The 27,939-nt window shown below is 43.3% G+C and overlaps 1 protein-coding gene across 2 annotated transcripts; it reads right to left on the bottom strand.

The window, feature by feature from the left end:
* Nucleotides 1-1,628: 1,628 nt before the first annotated feature.
* waca (WW domain containing adaptor with coiled-coil a) lies at nt 1,629-27,939 on the bottom strand. Of its 2 annotated transcripts, none has more exons than XM_080489664.1 (13): nt 27,724-27,939; nt 27,551-27,581; nt 26,647-26,839; nt 13,226-13,317; nt 12,552-12,667; nt 12,350-12,465; nt 8,974-9,252; nt 6,427-6,549; nt 6,190-6,338; nt 5,726-5,850; nt 3,737-3,935; nt 3,505-3,632; nt 1,629-3,415 (listed from the first exon to the last, which is right to left on the bottom strand). In XM_080489664.1, exons 1-13 carry the CDS (start codon nt 27,762-27,764, stop codon nt 3,346-3,348), a joined length of 1,662 nt encoding a protein of 553 aa, XP_080345790.1. In that variant the 5' UTR covers nt 27,765-27,939; the 3' UTR covers nt 1,629-3,345. The 2 variants fall into 2 exon arrangements, with proteins under 2 accessions (XP_080345790.1, XP_080345789.1); XM_080489663.1 differs by having other exon boundaries at nt 6,190-6,341; nt 27,724-27,897.

The raw sequence follows: 27,939 nt of genomic DNA, 5'->3' as shown, positions 1-27,939 counted from the left end.
TTGGTCTGGAGGAGGAAGCCCCGTGTGTGTGTGTGTGTGTGTGTGTGTGTGCGCGCGCGCGCGCGCGTGCGCCTGAAGTTGAAAAGACCACCAGCAAGGAAAGCAAAATGTGTGTGTTGTCCTGCTGGGAGGGTTGGAGTCAGGAGGTGTGATCCTCCACAGAGATGATGCAGGGGCGTGTGTGTGTGTGTGTGTGTGTGTGTGTGAGGGGGGGGGGGGGGGGGGGGGGGGGGGGTCCCAACATTTTAAAGTGTGAAATTTATCTGTGAGGGACCAGAGACATGATGTCTCCAGCTTCTCTCTCTCTCACACACCTTCTTTGTCATTCATAAATTTACACTATTGGTGGACACATTAATGGAATTCCTTTGCTTAGGCCTTGATAAAGTGTCTAAAATCAGAATCACTTTATTGATCCCCGGGGGAAATCCTTAAGAAAAGTGAAATAAGTAATATGAAGTTAACTGCCCATATATATATATATATATATATATATATATATATATATATATATATATATATACAGGGTTTATTTATATTTGGGTTTTTGTAGCAGGAGGTGTCAGATAAGTTACCAAAGGGAAAACCATGTTTATGCTATTTACTTTTACCTCATACTGTCAACAGGAAGTGCCTGGATTAACTTTATTCTTATCTACTATTTTGTTTTTCCATGTCAGTTGTCATAAATAGAAATCAATTCAACGTTTCCTTGGATTGAGTGAAGTGTTCCTGGATGTACTTCATGCCCCTGGTGCACTGGTGGAGACGGATGTTGAACCTGAACCAAACCCCCACAGACAGCCATAGTTGCAAGGCCCATTGCTTCCTGCTTGACAACACCCAAAGTAAAAGGAAGAGCCTTCAACTTCGCCTGCAACTTCTTCAGTAGTTCAGTCATCTGCTGTGGGACCGGCTCTCATCAAACTCTTTGCCTGCCGCTCTTCCACCGTTCAGCCGTTTTCACAAACGTTTTCCAACAATTGAACCAAATCGCATCAAAATTACACCATCATCCGGGGTCACGTGACCTCTTGGCTGGCTGCTCCGGTCCTCCGCCAAAATGCCTAAAATCAGGGTTATGACCTTTATCTTACGCTGCCGGTTCATTGCAAACATGAGCCTTTTTTATTGTGTATTTTGCTTCATTAAACGATAAACGGGCTTCACTTCTAGAGCGCGTTACGTCGTTAATCACACTCATATCACACAAAGATCAAACCGATGGAGGCTGCTGCCATGCAAGGCGCCGTCAATCCACTGGGAGCAATTTGGGGCTCAGCGTCTTGCTCAAGGACACTTCGCCACGTGTACAGGTGGAAATGGGAATCAAACCTGCAACCGAGCCATGACGCCCCTTTTAATTCTAGTTTGACATTTTGCTTCTCTTATCTCACTGCTGCTGTAATGTGAATCTCCCCGTTGTTAATCCATGTTCTGGAAACGTAGCCCACTTAACCCACCAGCAGGGGGCAGTAGACTGACAAGTTTGAAAATATACAATTCAAGTCGGATTGATTTAGGTTTTGCTCCCTAGAAGAGTGACACGGTTCCAGTCAACTGTCAAAGACCTTTTCCAGTCGGAGACACAAGGCGGCGGAGCGTCAATAACCCAAGAACAACATGGCCCTGGAGAGGCATATTTTATTTCTTTAGTCAATATACTTCAGGAAACAATATACAAAGCAATGCTGTGGTCACCTTTTACTGAACGTGTGGTGTAGTTGAGTTACTAACGGTGGGGGGTGTGTGAGACGGTTAAACAGCAGCTGAGGACCCTGCTCTCCAAATATCTAAATTAAAAAAAAGACACCGGGGGGGATGAGACATGCTGGGGGACCAAACTGTGACGTGCTTCGCTGCTGTTGGTCGCTGACAAAGAAAAGCTGCAGGTAAACGAGGCTTAAGACTTCCGACAAGGCACTAGCGCGCGGACCGACCCCCGCCGCTGCAATGAAATGAACCAGTGCTCGCTTTAGTTTAACATGTTTATTACAATACATACATTTTCACATTTGACCTTTGACGTCTCGCCGCCCTGCGCCGACTCGAGAGGTCGCTCCACGGGGCCCCGGCCTGGAATGCCGCTCCGGTGGAAAGAAAACGTGGAAATGGCTGCGATTGGCCGACAGCTCTTTATAAATAAAACCTTTTGTTTATGTTTTTGTTGTTTAGTTTAGGTTTTTTTTTTTTAACTTCTTTGAAATCCCTCTTGGCAGAACTCCGCTGCTCAGGTCAGCGGCTGTACAAAGGAATGAACCGGTGGTCTGAGGGTGAGAACAGCTGGAACAACAAAGAGAGAAACTGAACGAGGGCGTGACGTGTCAGGTGGGGGGGGGGGGATGGTCCAAAGCAGCACGCCGTCACATCTCCTATTTTTACGTTTTAGTTTTTTTTTTTCTTTCTATATTTTCTTACTTTTAAAATCACTCACTCCATCACACCACCAGGCACTGTTTTTTTTTTTTTTTGTTTGTTTGTTTTTGTTTTTCAGACTGGGAAAATGCAGGGTCACCAGAAGCTGCAAACGGATCCCTGAACCATCGAGAGCGGCGAGGACAGATCTGCGGGGGGGGGGGGTTCGCCGTGCCTGAGTACACGCTCTGGTTCTTGGGAACGAGACGCCCAGAAGTTTACAGAGATCGAAGGGGAGGAAAATGAAAAAAAAAAAAAAAAAAAAACTAGTGAGACGAACTACGGAGACGACAGTGTGTGACGCCTCCGTTGACTCGTGCTGCTGATGGTTCGGTGATCTCTGAACCGAGATGGGTGGGGGGGATAAAAAAAAGGGGGGGGGGGGCTGTTTAAGTCTGCGGACGAGTTAACATGAAGGAAGAGTCGAGCTAACGAACGTAGCCGCCTCGGCGTTTTGATTAGTTTGGATGTCAAAAGCTTTTGATAGGCATGGCTTTCCATGGCTTCAATCTACAAAACATATTTACAACATAGATAATAACATCTACAAGAAATCTACATTTTTTTTCCCCCTCCCCGCTGCGGGTTTGCTTCTTTACAAAACTCCGGTCTTGTAAAATCACCCTCCTCTTCCTCTGCTTCCTCCCGCGACGGCGACTCTTCATTCCTCCCTCCAGGTTCTCCAGCCCAGACGGTCCAAAGCCGCCCAACTGCAGCTCGTGTGTGTGTGTGTGTGTGTGTGTGTGTGTGTGTGTGTGTGTGTGTGTGTGTGTGTGTGTGTGTGTGTGTGTGTGTAGACTGGGCTCAAGAGGAACTGAAAAGCTACCAACTATGTGCAATGTTTCTCCCCTGCTCTCTCGCTCTCACTCTCTCACTCTCTCTGTCACTCTGTCACTCTCTCTCTCTCTCTGACCTCCTTCAATGAAGTCCTCAGACCATGAAAGAATTCTGATTCTTCAACTTTTCAAGTTCTTTGATTTGCTGTCTCAGGAACAGTATCCTGTGGAGGAGACCAGGAGACCAAGGTTAGCCGGGGGGACCACGGTCCACTTTCCATTTGTCCCGCCGGGATGCGGCCGGTTCTCTCACCTCTGCTCGCGCAACGTTGCTTGTATTTCGCAGACTCTGACCAGAGAGCGCAGGTTCTTCAGCTCGGTGCAGTTGTCCGACATGCAGATGCTGCCCATGGTGTGGGCCTCTTCCCGTAGTCTGGACGCCTGCGGCACCAGAGTAGAGAACAGAAGAGAGTCGCGGTTAACCAGGACAAGTCTTTGCGGAGAAGCGGCGGCGGCGGCGGCGGCGGCGGCCGTGTGATACCGACCTGTTTCTCTGCGTGCTCCGCAGGCCAGCCCTGCACGTGTTTGATGAGGTTGTCATTGAAGTGAGCGGCGAGGGTGGGGGTGAAGGAGCAGGAGGGCCGGGAGGAGGAGGCGGAGGGCGGAGCCGAGCCTGAACTGGGCGCGCTGCTGCTGCTGCCGGAGGCGACGTGGTTCGGGCCGGGAGACGGGCTCCGCTGGCTGCTGCAGGGAACATGAGGCCGCGACACGTTAACCACCCAGCTGCTCGCCGTCATCCTCAGTTCTCGACCGACAGACGCGTGGAAAAGTTGTGGCTCAACTATGAGGCGCTGCAATAATTTACTCCGTCTTCCCTGTAGCATATCACTCAACCCCGTTCACACGATGAGGAGTTGTACGTCTGTTTACACAGTAACAGCGTTTGGAGTCAAAGAAAACGGAACTTTTTGAAAAAGTTGACAGCAGAGACGCTGCTACTGCACACGCTCAGTAGACGGACAATAACAATTTCCTGTTTCCTGTAGAGTGTCATGACTCCCAGTCCATATTCTCCTGGTGCCTGGTAGTTTTATTTTGACAGTCACCGTAATAATAATCTGACTTGGTCGTCTGTCCACTGGGATGTCTGAGTACGAACATGTTCATAGTTTAGAGTGTTTTGTTCTCTCCATATGTGTGTGGTTTCATTACTAAAACAAAAAAACTATGTGTAATATGTAAACTACATCATTTTCAGTATTTCTGCCGCTGCTCTTTGAACTTTTCTGAAACAAAAAAAATAAAAAATGAAGCGTTTTGACTCGAAGCGTCGTCGTGTAAACGGAGCCTCAGATTAACGTCACAACCTGAGAGAAGCAGGTTTGTAGGTTTTCTGTACAGCTGAACACTGAAAGTCAATCAGAATGAATGAAATCTGGCTGCTCTGGCAGTTAAAATGAAAAATACAGTCTGTTATGGAATGTTCAATTCTTTTCCCAGCAATTTGTTCTTCCAACTTAACACGACTTCACCAACAGTAAATCAGTACATTGAATTATAGTAAAAACTACATTGTTTTGGCTATTTTATGGGTAAAGACGGTTACTCAAGCCAACACAGTGAAAAAAAAACTATCAAAAAGACTTGATTGGTTTTCATCACAATGGAAATTTTCATCTCATTTTCGACAAAAATGTCAATTACATCCGTCATCACTTTTATGCTCATTGATTTGCTCATTTCAGTCCAAACACGTCATCAATGGAATTTACTCTGAACCAAAGGGACAGATATTCAATATGATGCATAAATTCTCAGGCCAGAAATGCAAAAATCTCTTTTAGACGGATTAAAATGTTACACTCATGAAACTGTGTGGAACAGGAGACAACCTGAAGTCATGAAGCTGACCTGCAAACAAGCCAAGAGACCAATTGATATGATTACCCAGCATGCAATTCTGATAATGTATTGCGGTTATTTAATTTAAACTAAATAGGCTTGGGTGGCTGATTTTAGGAAACAGTGCTCTTCCTCCTTCCCCTGATTCCCACCAGCATACGAGCAGCAGTAACTCACGCTCCAAAGCAGGATTTTATAGAGCTCACACTGCAGAAGGTAAAAAAAGAACCACATCACATTCAATGTCAGACTTTTCTGAGTGGATTGTTTTTTGTTCATGGCTTCATGTGTCCTTATACAGGAACTCACTTTTCACACTCCTTTAGGAAGCTGCTACAAACGAGTGAATGACTTCAATGAACGATCAACTGAGAGAAAACCCTTGCTGTTCCAGTAGCAGCCAGCAGGTGGAGCAGGAGCACAACAAAACACAGATTGACTGAAAACTGTATCTTCACTCTGATATGAATGAGCAGCCACACATTTGTGCACACATGGAGTTTCCCGTCGGCCCGGCAGCAGTCGCAGACGGGATCAGAGCACGAGGACGATGAATTATTTTACGCTCATGAGGATCAACATATCATAGAACCCGTCGTCATGCAGCAAAGTACGGTGAGCTGTGTACTGACCCTTGGCGCTGGATGGTGCGTGGAGACGCCGTGGTGCCGTCGTGGCTGTGCTGCTTATCGCTGGCGAGGGGCTGCTGGGACGTGGGCTGGTTGTGGGATGCTTGTTTCGCTGCCGGCGTGCTCACCTGCAACGCAACCCGGTGAAGACAACGTCAGCGGCACGTCAGGATTATCTTTCATCTGCTCTCATCGGAAAACTGACCCTGTGCTTCTTTCAGGGTGTAAAATACTCTTTCATATCTGTATCATCATTCCAGTAGCTTTTTAAAGGCTGAAGAAACAAAACTTCCCAACTGAGATTCCCACTCCGGAGTATTTTTAGCTTCACGCACACCAAAACTCGACTTGATGTGCCCTCGGAGGAAGTTCAGTTCCCAGGAGAAGAAGTCCTAACATCCCCTCCCTCCCACACACACGCACACAGAGCTGGACGTAATGTGTACTTGTTTACCACACCGTCTTACTTTTGTCTGTGAGATGACGGGCTGCGTGCTGAGGAGGGGCTTTAGAGGACCGGCGTTGGTCTGCGGCGTGCTGATCCTCGGAGAGACGTAGGACCTCGGCGACGAGGCGTCCGACGTCAGCGACATCGGCGACTGGTTGGATTGCTGAGCTGCTGGGAGAGACGCACAGAGCAGCCGAGAAGGGATCAGCGCTAACCAGCCATGCAGGCGTGACCTTGCAGGGAAGACGGCGGTCACCTTGGTTGGAGAGTTGAGCAGCTTGAGAGAGGATAGTCGTGATGTTGAAAGCTGACGGTCCGGCGGTGAGGATCTTATGGAGCATCGACTGTAATGAAGCTTGCGTGACAGCGGCCGTGAGAACTGCAGAGAGGAAAACGCACAGGTCAGGACAGGTTCACCGTCACATCGACTGCCCAGCGGAGACGTCGACTCTGGATGAAGAGTGTGAAGGTCAGAAACGGGCTGTCGAGAGAAGCAGACCAATAACAAGAGTCGCTTCGCCTCACAGCTTCATGGAGCAGCAAGAATCAGCGGGCCGGGGCAAAAACTTCAACTCTCACTTTTAAAGGCTGTTGGGGTGGTGAAGGCCTTCAAAACTGTTCACAACTGTACAAGACGACCTTAAATAATCGTTTTTGCAGACTGTAGGAGCAGAATCTGTGCCGACTTCTTTGGTGACTCGCATCGTTCTAATCGCCATTGAAGCCCATGTTCACGGTTAGTCTGACCGCGTAATGCAGTGCTTTTCCGGTGTCGCGTGGTTAACTGCGTCATGCCAACTGTATTTCTATCGGTTTGTTATAAGATGACGGATTCAGATTCGCCGCCACGACTCCTCAAATATCAGACACAATCTGTTAATGGCACCCGACCGATCGCTCAGCCGTCTCAAAACTGCACAAAGCCCGACCAATTTCAGGTGCGACTGAGGATTTTGTCACGATTCTCGGACGATCCGATCTTTTTTCTCGGACGGTGGCCGAGAACCGCGCAGTTTGAGGGAGCCTTAAGACATTTGAAGAAAAGGAAGTAGGTGCAGACTCGGGCCTTGTTTACATGACAACATGTCAAGGGAAAACGCATCGTTTTGCATTGCGATTTGAGCAATGGGGGGGCGCGAAGCCCTCTTGATTTTAAGGGGTGTGACATTTGATGTATCTTTATTTCTAACATTTGTACAAATAAAAGACAGTGAAACATTACTAGTACTAATAACAACATGAGAATTTGCCGTCTGAAAAGGAGTAGGGAGAAGCAACTTGCTTATCCAGCTCTTCCCCTCTCCTATCGGAATTAATAAAACATTCCATCCCTTGTTTTAACAATAGGTGCATTAGTATTAATTTGTCACAAAACTGTTTTACTAAATTAGAATAAATTGTCTGTGAGATACACAAAAGTAAGCTCATAAAGTAAACAGCGCAAAAAAAAAAACAAAAAAAAACTGTGGGTGTATCAGGCTGAAGCAAAAGAAAGAAGAATAAAGTACCAGCAGAGTTAAACAGAAAATAGTTTCATAGAACCAACAGACAGGTTATATTTTGAAATCCTACTGCTGGTCTACAAAGCGATTCAGTGGCCTTGGACCAAAATATATGTACGATTAATAAATTCCTTAAGAAGCATCCAGACATGAGGCGGTCTGGGGCGGCTCTACTGCGTGTTCCCAGAACCAGAACCAGAACCAGACAAAGTCAAGCAGCAATCAGGTCATACGTTCATACGGGTTCCTCCCCCTTGTGGAACAAACTTTTCAAAACACCAGAGTTCTGCTCAAACCGTCAACTTATTTATTTCAGGGCGGAAAACATGATTGTTCACTGCAGCATTCTCATTGTAATCGTTCTAATTATTCATTATTCTAAATGTATTTTTTCTCTCGCTTTATTAGAAATTTTTAGCCATTTATTCTCCTGTTTTAATGGTCTTGTCTTTTAAATGTGCTTTTATTTTCTTAATATCTTGTTTTACTTCTATGATTTTAATATAATCTTATGTATTTATTTCCCTTTGTGAAGCACTTTCAATTGCCTTGATGACAAATGGTGCAACACTAATAAACGTGTTATTTACGGGGTAAAACTGGTGAATGAAAGTTAGAATAACTGCAAGCTGAAGCGACAGCAGTTCACCAAACACCTCGAGATGGAGTGTAAACACCCCAAGAGTTTATTCTCAGAGAAAAGGGACTCATGAAAAACATTGGGAATCACTGGTCGAGAACATCAAACCAGATAGAAAAAAAGACTTTGCCAAAACTCGGATAAAACCACCACGTTCCTTTCATTTGCTTTTAATTTCCCAGTATGGAAACTGAATGGTCAGAAACATCTTGTGCAGCTGCAGCAGAAGCGCCGAGGTGTTTCTACATGTGTGGAGCTCATTACGCAAGAACTAAACACGTGCGTGTAAAAATAATGAGAAAAAATAAAGACTTGTTTTCTTAAAAATGTGCTTCAGGCTGAAGCTCGACTCGCCAAACAGAGTGAGAAATTTGACACCAGCAGCTAATTTTAGTTCAGAGAAATCCGACAAATTGACGACTGTGACTCAGTGAAACAACAACTCAACAGGACTTTCATTCAAGGTTGGTGTGTTTGGAAAACTCTCCGCCCGAGTGGCTGTAATGGTTGTTAACCAAAAACAGGAATAGAGAATGAAATAGGCGCATTACGTCGAAGCCAAATTCTAAACGTCTCACTACTGTGGTCAAAGTGACACAGCAGGTCATCGGCACTCGAGCTCAGAACAGAAGCTGGTGTTGGTGAATCTGCATCCCCTGACCTTCGTTGATCTTGGCCATGTCCACGCTGGCGTTGTTCAGCTGCAGGGCGGTCTGGAGTGCCGGAAGGAGCTGGCGCAGCAGGGTGGGGTCCTGGAGGAGCGGAGGGGCCGGGGACTGGAGGACCGGGGACACGGGAACTGTTGAGGCTGAGGAGCCGGCGGGCCCAGATGATGGGTTCATGCTCCCTGAGCCTGATGATGATGATGATGTTGATGTTGATGACGATGATTGGGACTGTGTGGTGGCCGCCGCTGAGGGCTTCTCCACCTGGGTCGACTCTGCAGAGACAGAAACAAACAAGTTTCGTCGTCACAGGGAGTCTAATCCTTTGCACTTCTTCGAAAACGGCCCGTCTGATGACTCAGCAGGAAGAGGAAAACTATTACTGTAACACATTATCAATCACATTTCGAAAAGTGCAGGATGCAGCTCTACAACTTTCCACCAAGAACACCCTTCATCTATTATTCCTCGAGCAATCGTGAACGCTACAAACCACAGTGTTTTGACATCTGACAGGGCTTAGCCACATTAATGTGCCACTCCTGCTGCATTCCGCAGATCGTGTTTCATTGTCAGCTCGGCTCATTGAGCCGCTTTCAGACTGAGGGCGTCACTCAACTGCACAACAAGCAGGAGTTCCTCCGATCTGTCACACTGCACCATTTGGCAAACGCAAACACATTAAGCATATAACACAGAGTTGATGTTTAATTATATGTACTAAGGAGGCGCCTCGGTGTTCTCATCAAGCCAAGCAAACGTCTGATAGCACACCGCGAGCCTGAGGCAGCAGGATTGGACGTCGCTGCTCTGAACAGCCAGGGGCTCCAGTCCCTCTGTGATGGACTGGCGGCCCGCCTTTCACCCCGTCGGCTCGGTCAGACTTCAACAAGTTCACTCATTCGGCTGATTAATGGGACCATGTTCTGGGCTAATCACATGGCACCGAGTCCATAAAGTCGTGATCCAGACACGGTGGAGAAAAGCTCGTGAAGTTCAAATGGAGCATTGGAATGAGGAACAGGAGACCAAGTGTTTCACAAACTGCACATGGTTGAGCTGGTTGGAGATGATCACCCTCCCAGGGAAACATTAGGTTCATTTAGCCAGCAGGAGGAAAGTCCAAAGCAGATCAACGTCGACTTTAGAGGTGTTTTTTTTTTACAAAATTGTTTGGCGATCAGTAAATTCAGCTGATCAGCTCGGCCAATTTTCCTTTTCTTTTTTAACAGCTGGGATAAACTGAGCGTGAACATCGCTGTGGAAATACGTCAAAGCACAACAAGAAGACAGTCCAATATCTGCAAAACCGAATCAATCCGAGCTTCATTTTTTAAAAGTAAAGATTTGGGGGGTTTTCATCCAAGTGCAGAACATCACAGAAGAGGACCAAATGCCACGATTTTGAGTAGAAGGCGCCATTTAGACGACAACGTTTTCAAGTGAAAATGCAAACCTTTTAATGCGTTTGGGGGTACTTTTACATGAAAATGGTGCTTGGAGCCACTGAAAACACAACTTTCCGAAAAAGCTCTGACCCCGTATCCATGGAAACGGAGGAAGGCACAAATCCTGAAATGCTGCTATTGTGCATGCGCACCTTGGCCGGCCGTAGTAAGGAGTTCTTCACAAGCTTGAGTAGATGGACAATAACAATGGCGGACTCCAGAGTGCCATGACTCTCCTTATTCTCCTGAGACTTGGTAGTTTTAATCAGTCCACATAAAGATTCACATATAAAAAAACAACCCCTGGTCACATGATCACAACACTTTTAAAGCTTTTTTTGATCATGACAACAGACAAGATTCTTTAAAAGAAGAAGTGACCAGTATTGGTTTTACTACAGACATCTGGAGCTGGAAGTGAGGCCACTGGTGCCAAACTTCAGGTGTCAGTTTGTGATTTATTACAGCAATTTTACCAGGACAGGTACAAGTTCCCGAGCACATTATTGGACCAAATACCAGTGAAAGTGCCAGCGTTTTATGTTAACCAGAAAAGAAAAATCCTAATTGAGATTAAATTGCCCTTTTTCAACAGCATCTGAGCAATTCCAGATTTTATCCACTACTCAGAAAGGAGAACCAACTTAATGACAGTTGGTTTTCTTTACTGCAGCTTGTTCACTTTTGTTCCTGTTACTAACCCAACAGTTTATGTATCAGTGAGGATTGAGAGATTCTGTTTATCCGAAACCTCCAGCAGAAGAAAACGGGGCATAACCAACCAGTTTAAATCTGATATCATGTCAGATTAAGTGGATCAACTGTTCATCTGTGTTGAATTGTAACTGGTGAATGCATCCACTGGCAGCTTCAACTGTTTAATTCGTCAGCCCAATATTTGCAAAACAGCACCTCAACAGGATGCGATTCAGCATGATCAGTCGTGGCCGAGTGTTTGAGAACAATTATGAGATTTGGGCGGCGTTCCAGTTATCACAGAGCACGGGATTCCCAACGCAGGATTACATCATTCGCAAAAACCCTCATCGAGCGACCAGAAAATCATGTCAGAAAACATCATGGACGTTCCCCGTGAAGCCATTATTACACCAGCTTTCTCTGAATGAGGGGTGTCAAACATGAGGCCCGTGGGCCAAAACTGGCCAGCAAGAGGTTTCAATCCAGCCACCAAACTATCAAACAGATTTTTCAAATTTCTAATAAAACATTGATTTACAAAGAATAATAAAAATTCTCAAGTGTAGCAGACACAACACAACACCGAGACTTGAGCTGAGATATCGGTAATACTGCCACAAAAGCTAGCTAACTAGCATTCGCCTCAAAGCCGTGCTGTCTGGACATTTCACTCGTTTTGCACCAGAAGGTTTCTTTCAAGATTGTAGTTATTTTCAGTTGTAGTTGTTTGAACATTTTTCATCACATCAACTCTGAAAACCCTTCAATTTAAAAGGAGCCATAACCTGGTAATCTCACATATCCAGTCTGCTTTAAATAGTCTTTAAATCAATTCTTAAAATTTATAAGGGAAAAAAAATCAAACGCAGAGCTCTTTTCATACCGCAACATGCAAGAGTTTGACTGGTATGGATGTTAGGCGCCTGTTGATTAGCAATCATGGCGACAGCATAGCAGTCCTCACGTGAAAAATAAAGAGAAAAAGGTGATCATGTCCATGCCTCTTATGATGAAACTGGTCTGTATGTGGACACTGAATCAAAACGTGTTTGACACGCCTCAGCTAGATAAAATCATGTTTTTCATTCACACACACAGGAAACACAGTGGCAGGAGCTGGATGTTCAAACCTACATACAAACACGCCAAAGTTGAAACCCTGCAGACAGTGACATAAACCCGCAGAACACAGCCTCATCCTCTCATCAGCGTATGAAACACTTACTGGGACCGGTGAAGCCGGGGGCTGCCGACGCCTGCATAGCCTCCCTTCTGTAGTCCCTGTCCTTGGGGAAACTGTTGACAACTGCAGTCTTTGTTGTCTCTTTTTGCCGCTGCTCTCTGTGAAACGCAGACACAACAATGATATTGACCATGTATGTGCTTCTTGTGTTTGAAATCCAACAGTGATAAGGGCGTTACATTACCTCTCCAGCCATTCTTTAGGCTTCTCCCACTGGGACACCTCTGTCCTGCAGTTGTAATAGTATTTCTTCCCAGAGGAACTGATGTGCTCTGACCAGTCATCACCAGGTTCATAAGGCTGCAGGAAGAAGCAAATATTTAGGAAGGCGAGGCCAGGCAACAGCGACAGCAAATGTGTGTGTGGTGGGAGAGTCTGATGCAAGAGCATGTAACGTAATCTGAAATGTACAGGAGGCATTGGGATGAAAGCAGAATGCTATGGCAGTGGGAGGGAAAGCTGATGCCAGGGACAGCCTCAGCTTGTACACCGGCCCAAACTTGAATTGGTTGGTCTTTTTAAAAGATTCAGAGTCATAGCTTGTGCTCTGTTTGAATTCAACAGTTTCAACACAAGCTGCTCCTTTCACGGACAAATCAACACGAAGGCCCCGTTACCACGACAACATTTCAAGTGGAAACGGCAGAAACGCAGAGAACGATGTAGTTAGCACGCCAGGCCAAGACATGGCACTGTTGGTTGTTTTTGCAATGAAACCACACACACATGCACAGAAAACAATACCCTATGGACAATAACAATGGGAGTAGTACTGAGCTTGTGCAGAGCAACTATTTAGTATTGTCACAGTAAAAACTCCATGAAAGACTCCTGCGCCAGTTGAGAAGTGAAACTTACTGTGTCTGAGGTCTTGCTGGGGTTAGAATGTGAGTTGGAGCTATGAAGGGAACTGTGGTTGTGAGAGTTTTCTTGTGGAGAATAACTGGTTCCTGCAACAAACAAAAGCACCCGAAGAGAGCCATCAGTACTAAGCAAGTATAACTAATATCAAGTTCACAGAGCCTGGAGGAGAGAAGAAACTAGAATAAACATTAAAACACAAACCAAATACAACAACACACTTTAACAGGATGCTTTGTTTCAGACAGCATCTGCAAAATCTGCATGATATCGTACACAAAATCACGGCCGTCATTTTTTATGTGCCCGTAAAACTTCATATTGTGTTGCACAGTTTGTTGACCATGCAGTTTTATAACCTAATGAGCGATTAAAAAATAAAAAAGTAAGCCGAGTGGTTGTAGTTGGTTACAGAAAATCACACAGACCTGTAAGAAAGAATTTTATGCTTTTTGTTTGACTCACTTATCTGCACGATGCAGACATTAAAGCATTATGTAATGATGTGCAGTTAAACTGAGGCCCCGTTTACCCAACATTTCAAGTGAAGGCACATCGTTTTTGCATTTCCTTTTCAAAAAAGTTCTGCGTTTACACGGCAACATTCTGAAAACGGAGTTGTGTACGATTATCAGACTGGAACTGTCCCTTCAGAACATTATTTAAGGGTTGGAGTCTGTTGTATCAGATTTTGACAGTTACCACATCTGCTTCGTGACTGGAGCTCCATTCAGCATTACTGCTGGGATTCACTGACAAACTCACTGCTTTCATTTCATTTATGAAGCTGCTCTATATCTCCAGTGCCTCCGCAACAACCATGACACAAATCTCAGTCTACGTTCTGGTAGATTCATCTCTCTGGTCACACCTAAAACTCATACCTCATTTGATAGCTCCTCATTTCTTTTTTCTGCTGCAAATCAACTGGAATCTTCTGCAAACTTTAAAAAATGTGTCCACAAATACCACACATCCAATAATGAAGGATCATTGCATTTGCTTTTTGCCTTTTTAGCTTTATTTCTTAATAATTTATTAATGATACAATTACATCGATGCACAATGACAACATCGATTCACATAGTCAGCTTTCAGGTACGCCTGTACTTTGAAATTCACGTAGCACGTCTGTACGTCGGTGTCACCATTTCCTGCGCATTCTCGTCGCCTTCACACAACGTGCACAGTGGTGTCATGGCTAGCGCGAGCAGCCCATAAAAAGGACGACATACACTGACCTCTTGGAAATAAATCGGCGGTATGAAAGAATTTCGGATTCCGACGGAAAGATGGCTCAAAAGACAAAACTCACGCCATATGCAAACAGTATCAGTGCGAGTTAAACTACTCAGGGAAACACAACAAACTTGGCCGTGCACCTAAAGAAGCACGGGCTTGACCCGCATGCTAGCGCCGCCGTAACCGTGTCTGTTGTCACGCCAGCTTTGACCAGTTTCTTTCCACAAATGCTGAGCAACAACTCGAAAAGAGCGATGAGTATCACAGGTGCCATTTCATATTTCATTTGTAAAGATATGAGAACTTACAGTGTTTTATTGTTGCACCCCTACTGTTTACACTTGTTTATTTAATGCCTGATACCTAAAAGACCTTAGAAATAAAATAGTCAAATTATATTTCAGTTGTTTTTTGTGAGTTGATATAAATGTAAATGCTTGTGTGAGATGGGCATATAATATCACATCATATCAATCGCAGGCTTGTGAAACAAATCGAATCGTGACATCGGCAAACAGTATCGTCATCCAAACATATCGACATTGTATCATATCGTGATGAAGCTGGTGATTTACATCTCTAATAAATATATATATCTCACTGTCAACACTGTAAACGTCAACTGCTTCTCAATTGACCTAACAGGTAAATTAAAGGTGAACGAAATAACAAGGCAACAAATCTGCCCCCAGATCAGCAGAAGATCTCGTGTCTGTGTCTCGTTGCCATTTTTCTCACTCCACTACTTGGTTTTAGGCAGCATGCCGTCCAGCTGTCATTTGAACGGTCAATTTTCGAAAAAAACAGCCGAAAAATAGCAGATGTGTTGCTCAAAGCCTTTAAAATATGTGTATAATGTCCATCACTACTTGTTACTCTCTAATTTGGTCTAAATCCATCTTGTTTCGCTGAAATATAGCAAATTAACAACTTGAGTATACAACTCGCACCTGACTTCCGGTTTTGTATGACGCCCAGTAACGAGCAACATGATTGGTCAATTCATACCATGTGGTCTATACCTTTTGAGAGGTGGCCTCTGATTGGTTTGTAATTTTCTGACTCATCTTCAAATGGAGGAGGAAATTTCTTTTCAACATGCTGTGGCATTATCCAGAATCAACACAGGTGGGACTAATTCTATGGACCTATGATCTCATTTTTTATTTCAAAATTGTTGACACATATTTGGATATCTGTATTGTTCATGTGTTTCATTGAAGAATAAAATATTCTTCGCTGTGAAAATGTTGATTTATTTTGATTTAAGTATTGGCAATCATGCTTGTTCCCCTACCGATTTAAATATGTGTGAGGACGACATTCTGAGGCCTGGGGACTGAGCTATAGGAGGCCTGCAGAGAACAAATAAGATCCAATATTCAACTAATAAGAGGAGAATAGAAACTATTTCACAGTTCAGAGTCTACAGGTGCTCAGTTTAGGGTGCAGATAGAAACAATGTGCCAAATACAGGGGACATAAACAAGTACATGCAGTGGCGTTTGGAGTGAGGTGGGTCAGGTACAGGCACAAGTGAAAACCATCATCAATGAAAAGAAGCTATTACCTTAAAAGAAAAGAAAAGACAACTTTTTAAGAAAGCAAGAAAGTATATTGGATGCATCAGCAAAAATGGCAGCAAAAAAAGGAAATATATTACTGTCAAGAAGCACAATCTACATGTCACAATGTTGTATTTAGTTCTCCACAATGCATTAGAATGGACCACTTAATGTCTATTTTCTTAAAATAAACTTGAAGTCGATTTTGAGTGGCTGCTGTGTTTCTATGACAACAGTCACACATGTTATTAGGTTTGGTCAAAGTTCACTATGTTTCTGAAACAGTGAGTGGCTGATTCTGCTTCTCATGAGTCTGCATCACCCATCAGGTCAGTGTGAAAACTGTCAAAGACTCAATACCGAAATACTACAAGCCTCTGAAAATACATTAAAATGTCTTCTTTTTTTTTAATCCATGAAAAATGTATTCATCCTCATCATTCACTATATCGTGACATGACTAAACTAATTTGATTCGTAAAAGTACTTCAACCTTAATTTTATAAGTGTGTCAAGGAGTTAACACAATAAATAAGACAAGAAAATGCATCCAATTTTTTTAACCTTCAAGTCAAACTCTCCAAATATCAATGAAGCCAAAACACCGAACAGTTGTGATAATACTTTCGGCCCATATCAGATGTTACCAACATGCAGTCATGTTATTTGTCCATCACTTTGATGTACCAACAGTCAGAATGTAAATACAGATGACCCTGTCAAACAAAAAACAATAATTGGCATCATGACCGTATAGACAATGCTGTATGGAATACGATCAAGAATTCATCGACTTTAAATTCATTCGAAACATCACAAATGAGTGTCTGAAATATTAGACACCGTAGGTGCTCTTACCGTAGCTGCTCTTACTTAATCTTCTCAGCTGTGAAGCAGCTATTTTTAGACACTTGAGGTTGTATGCACGTAGGGATGTTTTGACATCTGTCTTGGAGAGGCGGACCACCACAATAAGGGTGCGGGGGGGGGGGGGGGAGATGTTTCCCTCACACAAGAAAAAAACACTATAGGACAGATGGATCACGAGGTTTCATCAATTTAATCTAAGGGAATCGGGGTAGCCAACTGAGAAGAAAACTTAGAGAACTAACTGATTTCTTCGGAGTTGGTCACTTTTCAGGATGAGGCTGCTTCCTTGGGCTAGTCGTTAATGTTCAGTGTTTTGTTTCGTGGTTTGTCTGGCTTAAGTAATGGCGAAGTAGTGCGTGACTGAGTCTACACATTTGTACTCTGCCTGAACCGTTACGTTAAGCTTAGAGGGTTCAACTGCAAGACAGACAATATAGACTGCCATGGCTGCAGGCCTCAGTATATTACAGAGTCTACAGTACACATAGGGCCGTCTGCAGCCTCTCTGCAGTCCCTTCATACTGGAAGTTCTACGTCGAGGTCGTATGTGCCACAAAGCAGTTCGCCGCCAAAACGTTAGGGGGAGAAACCGCATGAAATCTGTTGGCAGTATTTATTTTCTGGTCATTAATGAGCAATTTGTCAAAAAGATTAGCAGTGACACTGCAAATTTTATCGTCGGACTGTAGCAACGAGCTACAAGCTGGCTTCCTGCACGGTGTCGTCTAGATAATCAGAAGAACTAAGAAGAATATTTGATCCCCCCTAATGTTGAAATTTTCTTCACCGAATTGACACAACGGTAGGCAGCCATAAAGCGCTCAGGGGGAGATTGTGGTGGCCGAAGATCTTGATGAGGAACCCCCGGTGCTGTTTTTTTTGGACTGTCGGGGTACCCGGAGGACCTCCATGCACACAAGGGGAGAACATGGAAACTCGAGACAGAAAGGCCTCGAACCCACGACCTCCTCACTGTGAGGTGAGAGCGCAACCACTGCTCCATCCTGCAGCCCAGACTTGTGTAAAGCTTTGTGGACGGCACCAGAACCAGAATTTTTCACCCTGCCCCTGGGCGGTGTTCACTGATTTACATCTCTAATAAATACATATATCTCACTGTCAACACTGTAAATGTCAACTGCTTCTCAATTGACCTAACAGGTAAATTAAAGGTAAACTAAATAACAAGGCAACAAATCTGCCCCCAGATCAGCAGAAGATCTCGTGTCTGTGTCTCGTTGCCATTTTTCTCACTCCACTACTTGGTTTTAGGCAGCATGCCGTCCAAACTGTCATTTGAACGGTCAATTTTCAAAAAATACGGCTGAAAAATAGCAGATGTGTTGCTCAAAGCCTTTAAAATATGTGTATAATGTCCATCACTACTTGTCACACTCTAATTTGGTCTAAATCCATCTTGTTTCGCTGAAATATAGCGAATTAACAACTTGAATATACAACTCGCACCCGACTTCCGGTTTTGTATGACGCCCAGTGACGAGCAACATGATTGGTCAATTCATACCATGTGGTCTATACCTTTTGAGAGGCGGCCTCTGATTGGTTCGTAATTTTCTGAATCATCTTCAAATGGAGGAGGAAATTCAGGGTCAGCCATTAACGTCCCAAAATCTAATCTATTGGTCCTTGGATGATGTGAAATCATCCCTGAAAATGTCATGCAATTCGGGTGAGTAGTTTTTGCGAAACGTTGGTAAAATTCATACACACAAACCAATAAATAAATAAATACACACGGACCAAAACAACCTTCTCGGCCACCTCTGTTGGCAAAAGTAACTACCAGGTCCCAGGAGAAGATGGACTGGGAGTCATGACATCTGGACGCAAACGTTGTTATTTTCCGCCTACCCGCACATGTGAAGAACTATATACTACAGGCGTGGTAGTTCACACGCCAATTCCATAGAAACACTTTACGTACAATACAATACAGATTGAATAATTGTGCTGGGATTTTGACCAGCTGAGAACTCACAAACAGCCGTCAAAATGTATGAAGGAATCAAAAGAGCTGCATGAATTCTTTCTCTATGCAAGCCAATTACAATAAAGGTGGTCAATAAATAATGGTCTCGGGTCTTTTGAATGGTGTTAAGTAAAAATCCGTTCTTCAGTTCATCAATTATAAGCACTCTGAATGTAGCTGAAGTACAAAATGAGTAGCAAAAAAACTAAATATATATCAGTGACTTTATTGGTATGAAGACGTCAGAAACTGTGCTGGCACGTTCACACACAATCAGCGAGCGCAGTGTGAAAAAGAGAAAATATGCAGTGAGCAGCAGTTCTCTGAGAGACGATGTCCTTGTTTATGTCGGAGACAGAAGACTGCATAAGTCTGAGCTGACGGGGCTACCGAGGCGACTATTCAAACGGGCTCATCAGGACTGGACGACAAGTTGCAATAACATCTTCTCGACAAGAGTTTTTGATTTTTTTGCTTCTACCTTCAGATGGTCGACTCAAATTTAGGTGGAAACAGCAAGACAGTATAGCTCTTGTTTCCACACTTTTCGTTCGTACATGCAAACCAGACACGGTTTGAACTCTAAAGACAATCTAAATACTGTTACCGAACACGTTCATGTCTTTGTGAGCACAATGCACTTCCAGCAGGGTAAACCTGTCAGAACGCTCCAAACAGTTAAAACTAGCTTTTCTGAACATTATAATAGGTTGAATGACTCAACCAACCTCCACTGTCACCAGATCTCCACTCAACATGACTGACACCTTTTAGATTGACGTACAGCTGAAGTATGTGCGCGATGAGGTCCTGGAGCAAAACCTGAGGAAGGTTTCAAAGTGTCTTGTTGAATCTATGACACCAAAATGACGTCAAATCTTTTCAGCCTGTTGTGAACCTCTTAGTATTGGTCATAGAAATATGATTGGAGTTACATCTAAAGTCATAAATAGACACAATGTGTTTGACCTCACACCACTCAAACAATAAAATTTTATGCTGTTATTGAACGATCGAAGTGCTGGTGGAAAAAGTAATTTAGTAGTCAGGAGTGCCACTGGCCAGCAGAATAGCCGCCACCTCCGAGGTCTGGTTTCTTCCCGTTAGAGCGAGTTTTTCCTTTCTACGGTCGCTGTGCTTGCTCACATGGATCTGTTGGGTTTCTCTCTGTACGAAGTACCTAGAAATGACTGTCTTGTATTTGGTGCTCTATAAATAAAGTTGAACTGAACAACGCTGGAGTCCAATTAATTCAACAAGATTAGGAAAAGATGTAGACCCCGTTTACATGACAACGGCGGTCGGAGTCACTGAAAACACAATTTTTAAAAAACCGCTCCATCTCCATGACAAACAACTTTTCTGAAATGCTGCTGCTGCATGTGAGCACTACAGTCGTGGTAAAAAGTTCCATCTATGCACAAGAAGGATTCAGTCATGCATGAATGTAGCTATTTAAGCATGTGGAAACAGGGCCTTAGAGCCACTTTCTCTTATAAAATACTTCAAACTTTTATAATTTACAAGATCACAATAAGACTTCTAGGGAGTTGTGGTCAAGAGTAGTTGAGCTGCATGAAATTAGAGGCGGTTACACAGCCACCATAAAGACTTTCAGGTATTTATGATGAATCGTCAAGTCAAGTTTATCAACAAATGCACATTGCAGCATAAAAGAAACCTGAAGTCACAGCTGAAGCTGTAGTGTTTACAGCTGAATCACTGCAACTGGTTAACGTCTCTGATCATGACTTAACCTGACAAAACACAGAAAAACATTGCCTTTAAAAACATAAGCAAAAATCACTGCACCCTTACGAGTTGTCAACACTCTACAATGTTACTATGAAATGTTTTGACTGATGAAAATAAGACTGAATTTTTGGGAAAAAAACACATCCCTATGTATGAAAGTGTCTTGCAGGATGTATGTAGCACACATTCTCTATGATTCTACTCAAATGGGCCATGAATCCACCTTTCTTTCCCAAACACAGCAGAAATCATTTAATATGAAGGCCAGGGGAAAAGGCTCCATCCAAACAGATTTGGAAATTCCAAAATGTTGGTTCATTTTGGAAAAATCTGGGAATTATCCCAGAGTTACTTGCTGGCCAAGCTGTTTATTAACACTGCAAACATGCGCAAAGCCCTTTGCTCAGATGGTGACAGCATATTGTGGGGACTGTAAACAAAACAATGTTTGTTTTATTTAAATTGCTGTCACATATTAAACTCTCTACATGGAAGACAAATGGACAATCCCCACTAAGAAGACATGAGTTTACCCAGTAATGTTAGGAAACTTTATCTGGAGAGTTTTCCCAAACATTCTGATGAAGACAGACAGTTTTGCACTGTTTCTATGTGTGTAACTGTTTAATTTGGCATGCATTCGTCTCATAAACATAATTCAAGCGCCACTTATGACTGAGAGAAATCAACAACTACCAGAAAGCAGAAAAATGAAGCTTTGTACCCTATTCAAATCTGTTTTCATTAAACTCTCTGGATGAGTACAACCAAAAGTGAAATATTTGTTTTAGGATTGTATGTTTAGCCACGATAGTCTCAGCATTAATTAGCTAAAGCTGAAGTTTGAAAAACCAGAGGAAAGAAAAAAAAATGCAGCTGGAGATCACAGACCAAGAAGTAAATATGTTTTTGGGGAAAAAAAAAACCCAGCAATTTGAACATTGTTCCAAGTATAAATCCAATCAGCTCAGACTGGCCTCTGTGGCTCCATGTCAGCAGAGCTGCAACACAGTCATAAACACCACATCTTCAATCAAACTGGACAGGACGCCCAGAGCCAAAACAGCATTTTCACCTTCAGCTTCGATTACAAGCAGTTTTAAGGCACTAAAAAGTCACACACAGCTCTCTTACAAGCGTTCTACACTTCATTGGGAGTAAGTTGGGTTTCAGCGTCTTCACAGGGACATTTTAACCCACAAAGAAGGCAGAACTGAGCGGGACTTTAGTCCTTTCTTGCACCCAACACGTTTCCAGCTGACTGCAGTGCACACTAGGACTACATGCTCCAGGTCGAGCTGCAGAAGCGACTGATTCTACCAGGAGCATAGCCCTATATCTCAAGAGTTACATATAAGTCTATGAGCAGGAGTCAACTTCTATATTTCTATGTTCTCTCTGTCTTCTTTTGTATATCTGATGAGTCACAGCGCCCCTAAAGGCCTGACATATGTACTAAATGCCCTTAGGCATCGTGTTGAGTCGTGTTCATTGTGATGTGTGGATGGATTTTTATTTAATTTTTTTAGAACGCCGGGGAGAAAAAAAGATTGTCTTGGCTCGTGTGGACAGGGCCCAAAACTGTCTCCTGACAACATTTTTAATTGAAAACGGAACATTTCTGTTGACAATGGTGCTCAAAGCCACTGGAAATGCAACCTTTTGAAAATGCTCTGAGGAAAATGCAACTTTTCTGAAATGCTGCTACTGCACATGCTGAGGTAAAAAGCTCCTCTGCACATGCTCAGTAAACAGACAATTAAAACAATGTTTGCCTCCATCGTGTTATGACTCCCAGTCCATATTCTCCTGGGGCTCTGTAGTTTTATAGCCGACAGTCACCGTAATAACTATCCAATTTGGTCGTCTGTACACTAGAATGTCTGTGCACTCTAATTGCTAATGTTTATAGTGTATTGTTGCATGTGTGTGTGGTTTCATTACAAAAAGAACCAACAGCACCAACTTGAGGTCTGTCAAGCTAACTACATCATTTTCTGCGCTTCTGTTTTAACATGTTCCAACTGCGCTCTAACTGAAATCATAGCTCCTCTGTGTGACAGCATCAGTTGTTTGAAGACTGACTAAAACTCAGAAGATGGCAAAATACAGTCAATTGCTCAACTCCAATTAATTCTCCTTTACTCTAATTCTAATTCCAAAGTTGGCTGAAGCTCCATCTGTATTGATGAGAAATGGGAAAGTTTCATGCTCCAGGTGGTGGACTGTGCCCGATGGCCTTTTGATCCTACAACAGTCAAATGGAGGCTGGATGTAGCTGGGAAACATTACTTGACTAAACACACCAAACACCCTTAAACAGGCACTGCTGACTATCTGCTGACAGGTATTGGCTGGGGAATCAAGGCACAGGTGGACTCATCTAGTTCAGTGACCTGTGAGCCAACCAACGGTGCTACGAAAACACACATTAGGCCTTCTCGCACTGTGGTGAATAGTCAAGTCAAAGAACCTAATATTCAAGACAACGATTACAAGCTGGACACTTGCTAAGCAGTAGAAATTGTCCCAGACATAACCAGCATCTCTATCTTCTTTCGCACCACAGCTTACTCCAACTCTGGAAAACACAAGAAGCGGAGTCCAGTATCGCCTCTTATCCAAGTCAACTCTGGAGACAGCAGGTACTGAAGGATCTTCCTCCATGCTGCAGGACAGGCAGCATGTAATTGGTTTATTGGGGATTTGCCGATTAAAAAGCTGCCTGCTGCTGCTACAAAATATGCTAATGACAGCGTGGAGTTTGATGTGAAGACGAAAACCATAAAAAAAAATAAAAAAATAAAACAAAGAGCCATTGCAGAGCTGGACCATTACAGTTCCAGGTTCACTTTCAGTACCAACACAAGACGTGACAGAGCATTCATCCTCTGAAGCACCAGTTTGTATTTTATTGACACGTCTTAAACTAAACCCAGAGTGATGTCTCTTTGATGTTCTGCCCCAAAATTTCATAAACATGCCACTTCCAACATCTCAGAATATTATAAGCTGGTAGAGAGAGAATTTAATAATTTCTTCGAACCAATCAAAAAAGAGTTTGAAGGAACATTGTGGTGCTTCGCATGTTGTCATGCTCAGTAGTCGTGGAACTGCCCTGCCAATTGAGGAGGTTGGACTGGAGTCACAGAGGTAGAAAAACCCACACTGACGGTGGAGAAGCAGCCAATTCTGATGAAACTATTTTAAACCCTCCACATGATGGAGATAGTAGGGAGATTCCTTACTCAATTCCAAACCCTTTATATTAATGACTGGCAACTTTGATTATAGGCCTCCTTAACACCACGACTTTTCAAGTAAAAACACATCGTTTTTGGCGTTTACGTTCCAGAAAAATTCTTTGTTTCCATGGGAACGTATTTGAAAACAATGTCCATTTACATGTAAACGGCAGAAAAATTGAAAACGATATTGTTAGCATGCCAGGCTACAAGTTTAAGCTGATGCTTGTTTTTGTCAGGAAACCACACATGAGCTGGGAGAATAATATTCTATAAACATTAACATGGACAGACGACGAAGTTGGATTACTATTCCAGGTGACTGTCAACCATAAAACTAAAAAGTACCAGGAGAAACTAGACTTTGAGTCATGACATTCTGGAGGTAGACACTGTTGTTATTGTATATATACTGAGCATGTGCATAATAACTATTCCCAACAGACGTGGTGCGCAGTGTTTCAGAAAAATTGCATTTTCCCCATTTCCATGGAGACAGTCGGATCGTTTTCAAACAGTTCCAGCCTGGAAGCGTTTTTCAAAAAGTTGTCTTCAGTGCCTCCGAGCACCATTGTCGCATAAACGGACACCCAAAATAGTAAAAGTCACAAAAATGTCCTTCTCTCTTCCAGAGGGTAAAATAATTACAGACGTCTAAGAATTTATCATCAAGTGAAAGGGTATAGCTGGAAATCAAGCTGATTGGTTCAAAAGCACGAGTTTGTCCACTCAAAAATGGTCAGGTTCAAATGTGGCTCATTGATGTTCTTCCTTGGGAAATTATCTTGAGGGTTGCCAGATGCCCATGTCTTTTCCTGCACATTGCATGTTTCCTCTCCACCATGATGTTTAAGGTTAAGAGACACTATCCTACAGTTTTCACCTCGGACTTCAGTAACAATCACAATTCAAGATAAAAATGCTACATATCACAATCGATGAGAAAATAAAGACACAAGGTTTTACGATCACTATGTTCAAGAAAGGCAGGTAAAGATTTTGACCTTTCCAGACGAAAAACCAGCAATTATGATGATATTTATTTCATTGTGGCCTAAAATCTGTGATATTAGGTCACGCAATGAGACAGGTTCACAGATGGCTGTGGTAACATGACTCAAATTTGCACACTGCTGTCTTAATAGAGCACGCAGTGACTGTGACGATCAAAGCTTCACCAAAACAAGAGATGCCGAAAGAGGAACGATGCTTCATCACGCCCAGATTCATTTGATTATTTCCATGACTTTTGCACTTAAGCATCTGATCTATCTATGTTCATCGCTGCAATGATCAACAATGTTCACTTATATACGACTATGAACAAGCTCACACTAAAATGACACTTTCCCACATGAGAACTGCCCCAACAGGATTAGATGAACCATGGGAAAAGGCCAGAAGCAGTGCAACTAATGGTTGAACAGGACTCTGGACAATAACATCAAGCCCACGGCGAGAGTCTAAAGTTTTGTCTTGTTCCACAGATTCTGGTGCCACGAAGACTTAATATTACACAACAAAGAACCAGATCAAAAAAGATGTGAACAGGAGTGGTTTCACTAAAGACACCTGGCGCTTTTCACTGCGGAAGTTGAACCGATTTGACCAGCTTTAACAGCCTTCAAATTCCACAGCACACAAAAGAGACCATTCAGGAGGAAGATTGTGTAGAGTTCTATCTTAAATAGTAAAGAAAAGGTTACTCAAATGAGGGCCGTGTAAGCCACCATACACACACCAGCCGAATGGTTGTAATAAAGTTTCACATTAATAATGATAAATTAGCTGAAACGGGATAAGAGTACAAACAGGTACTGAGATCTGCAGATACTTGTTTTCTAATGTCACGTCGAGACGTCTTAACCACAAATCAGTAGAACCAGTAATGAGGGTCAAAAGTAAAGGTATTCGTCAAGCACACTGGTGACCCAACGACAGCGGGATTCTGATCAGTGTATATCCCAGCATTCTTTCCTCAAGGCCAGTGATGCCAACTTGCTCGTTGAGGGCCAGTGACCTGCATGTTTTCGATCTGTCCAAGTTGCAAGACACCTGATTGGCTACTAATTGGGCTTTTTTTTCTACAAACTTGATGAAGACATGACCATTAGATTATGGTGTGCTGAAGCAGAGAGGCGTCTAAAACATGCAGGACGGTGGCCCTGTAGGACCGGATTTTAATACCTCTGCTCTCGGCCTCCACTCACACTACAACCACTATTCAAAAACTCCTGATAGCAGGTCATTCATTAAAAACTTCAGTTATGTTTGTTGTAAGAAATCAAACTTTTGATTTCCTCAGGTTGGATTATGACATGGCTTTAATAGAAGTGCCATTTAATCAAAATCTGGAATAAATCATTAACTTAACCACATTCAAAAAGCATGAATTGATTTACTGTAATGGCCAGAAGGACACAGAGTTGTATAATTTGACTTTTATCATATTTGGGGTTTGATATTAAGCTTCAGCACATCAGCTTCAGAAACAAGAGGAAAGTGCTGGATGTGATCTATGGAAACCTGAAAGAGCCGATCAAACATCAGGAGTACGCACGCAGTGATCATAGGGGGATGGATAGGAAGTCACTGCTGGATGCCAAATTTTGTTATTAACAGGCAGAACTCCCCTGCTTCAGTCCATCAAAACAAGAAAACTCATGGCTGCTGAGTTAAAATTCAACAACCAACAGAAGGTAAACGAACACTGCTCGCTCTGAGCCCCCCCCCCTCCCCATCGTGTCTCACCTCCGTCCCTGTCTCGGCCCCGGTGTGCGTGGACGGCCTTGGCTCTGCCGTGCCCCATGCTGTCCGTGTGTTTGTTGTCAGGGCTGTCCGACCTCCGCAGCATCTTGCAGGGAGGCGTGACGTCCGAGGAGTCTCGCATCTTGTCATGCCGGTGGTCTCCTCCCGGATGGCTCTTGGATGAGTATTTGAGAGTCTGTAAGACAAAATTTAAAAAATAACAATATAAAATTGCAACGATTAAAGGTGTTGTACGTCAGACTCTGTACGGTTTTGTCACCTGGAGGATGTCAGGAAACATTTATACCTGTTCAAGGCACATCAAAGTTTTTAATATTTCACAAGCTCATTTGCTAAGCTATTCTCTATTCATGCAGGTTAATATTAATAGAGTAAGGACAGTAATTAAGCTCTAATTAAATAGCCATAGTAGCTACGCTGGTACTACCAATTAACATGATGAATACATTTATGACGTTAATTGAGTGTAGTAATAATTAAGTAAACAATTTAGCAGATAACCTTGGTGCCTTACTGGTCCATGAACGTTTAACTTATTGGTTATTAGTACTTATTCAAAGATATACTTGTAACAAAGTGACAGGACTTATGTTTAAAATGAAAGACTGCGGTTGGGCCTAATCGGAGCTAACAGGCTAAGATTAGCGTCAATAAAACTGGTCTGCAATTCTCACAAAATGGTTGAATTCGAACGTTAGGTTAAGTCTGCGTTTCGGTCGAATACTTATAAAGACGTTGAGGGTGGCGTTTGCATCTCTTGGGGGCCAGTTTGAGGCAGCGCCGTGCACTTTTTGGGTGCTTTTTTTTTCCGCACTGTCTGCGGCCTGCGGGGCTCCAGAAGCCCGAGCTGTAGTGTTTTAATCAGGCTAAAGCGGCTAACGGGTACCTGATAGGGCTGAGAATCTCTTCGGTCGCACCTGCAAACACAAGGAGAGGAGTCGTGAGGCCACGGGGCCGAGAAACGCTCGAGTTTCCACACACTTATTTCTGTTTTCAGTGAAAAAATGGCGGATTGAAGAAAATGAAAACCAAAGAGAGAGAGAGAAAAAAGGTGTTTACCCATCGCCGAGTCTCGGTTGTTTCCTCGCATACATTACCATCAATGCCGTGTTAGTGTGTTTAGAGTGGGATGTGAAAGACTGACAGCGGGACTGTGTTGTTGTTGTTGTTGTTGTTTTCGCTCTCGGGTGGATTCGAGCTGAGATCGTCGGGTATGGCTCTGCTCTCGGAGGAAAGAGCGCCCTCACTCAGTCCATGTCGGTCCCAGACACACGC

The sequence above is a fragment of the Lipophrys pholis genome, assembly GCF_963383615.2.
Source record: "Lipophrys pholis genome assembly, chromosome: 20".
Lineage (NCBI taxonomy): Eukaryota > Metazoa > Chordata > Actinopteri > Blenniiformes > Blenniidae > Lipophrys > Lipophrys pholis.
Note: the sequence above shows the minus strand (reverse complement) of the source record. Positions and strands in the feature narration are given on the sequence as shown.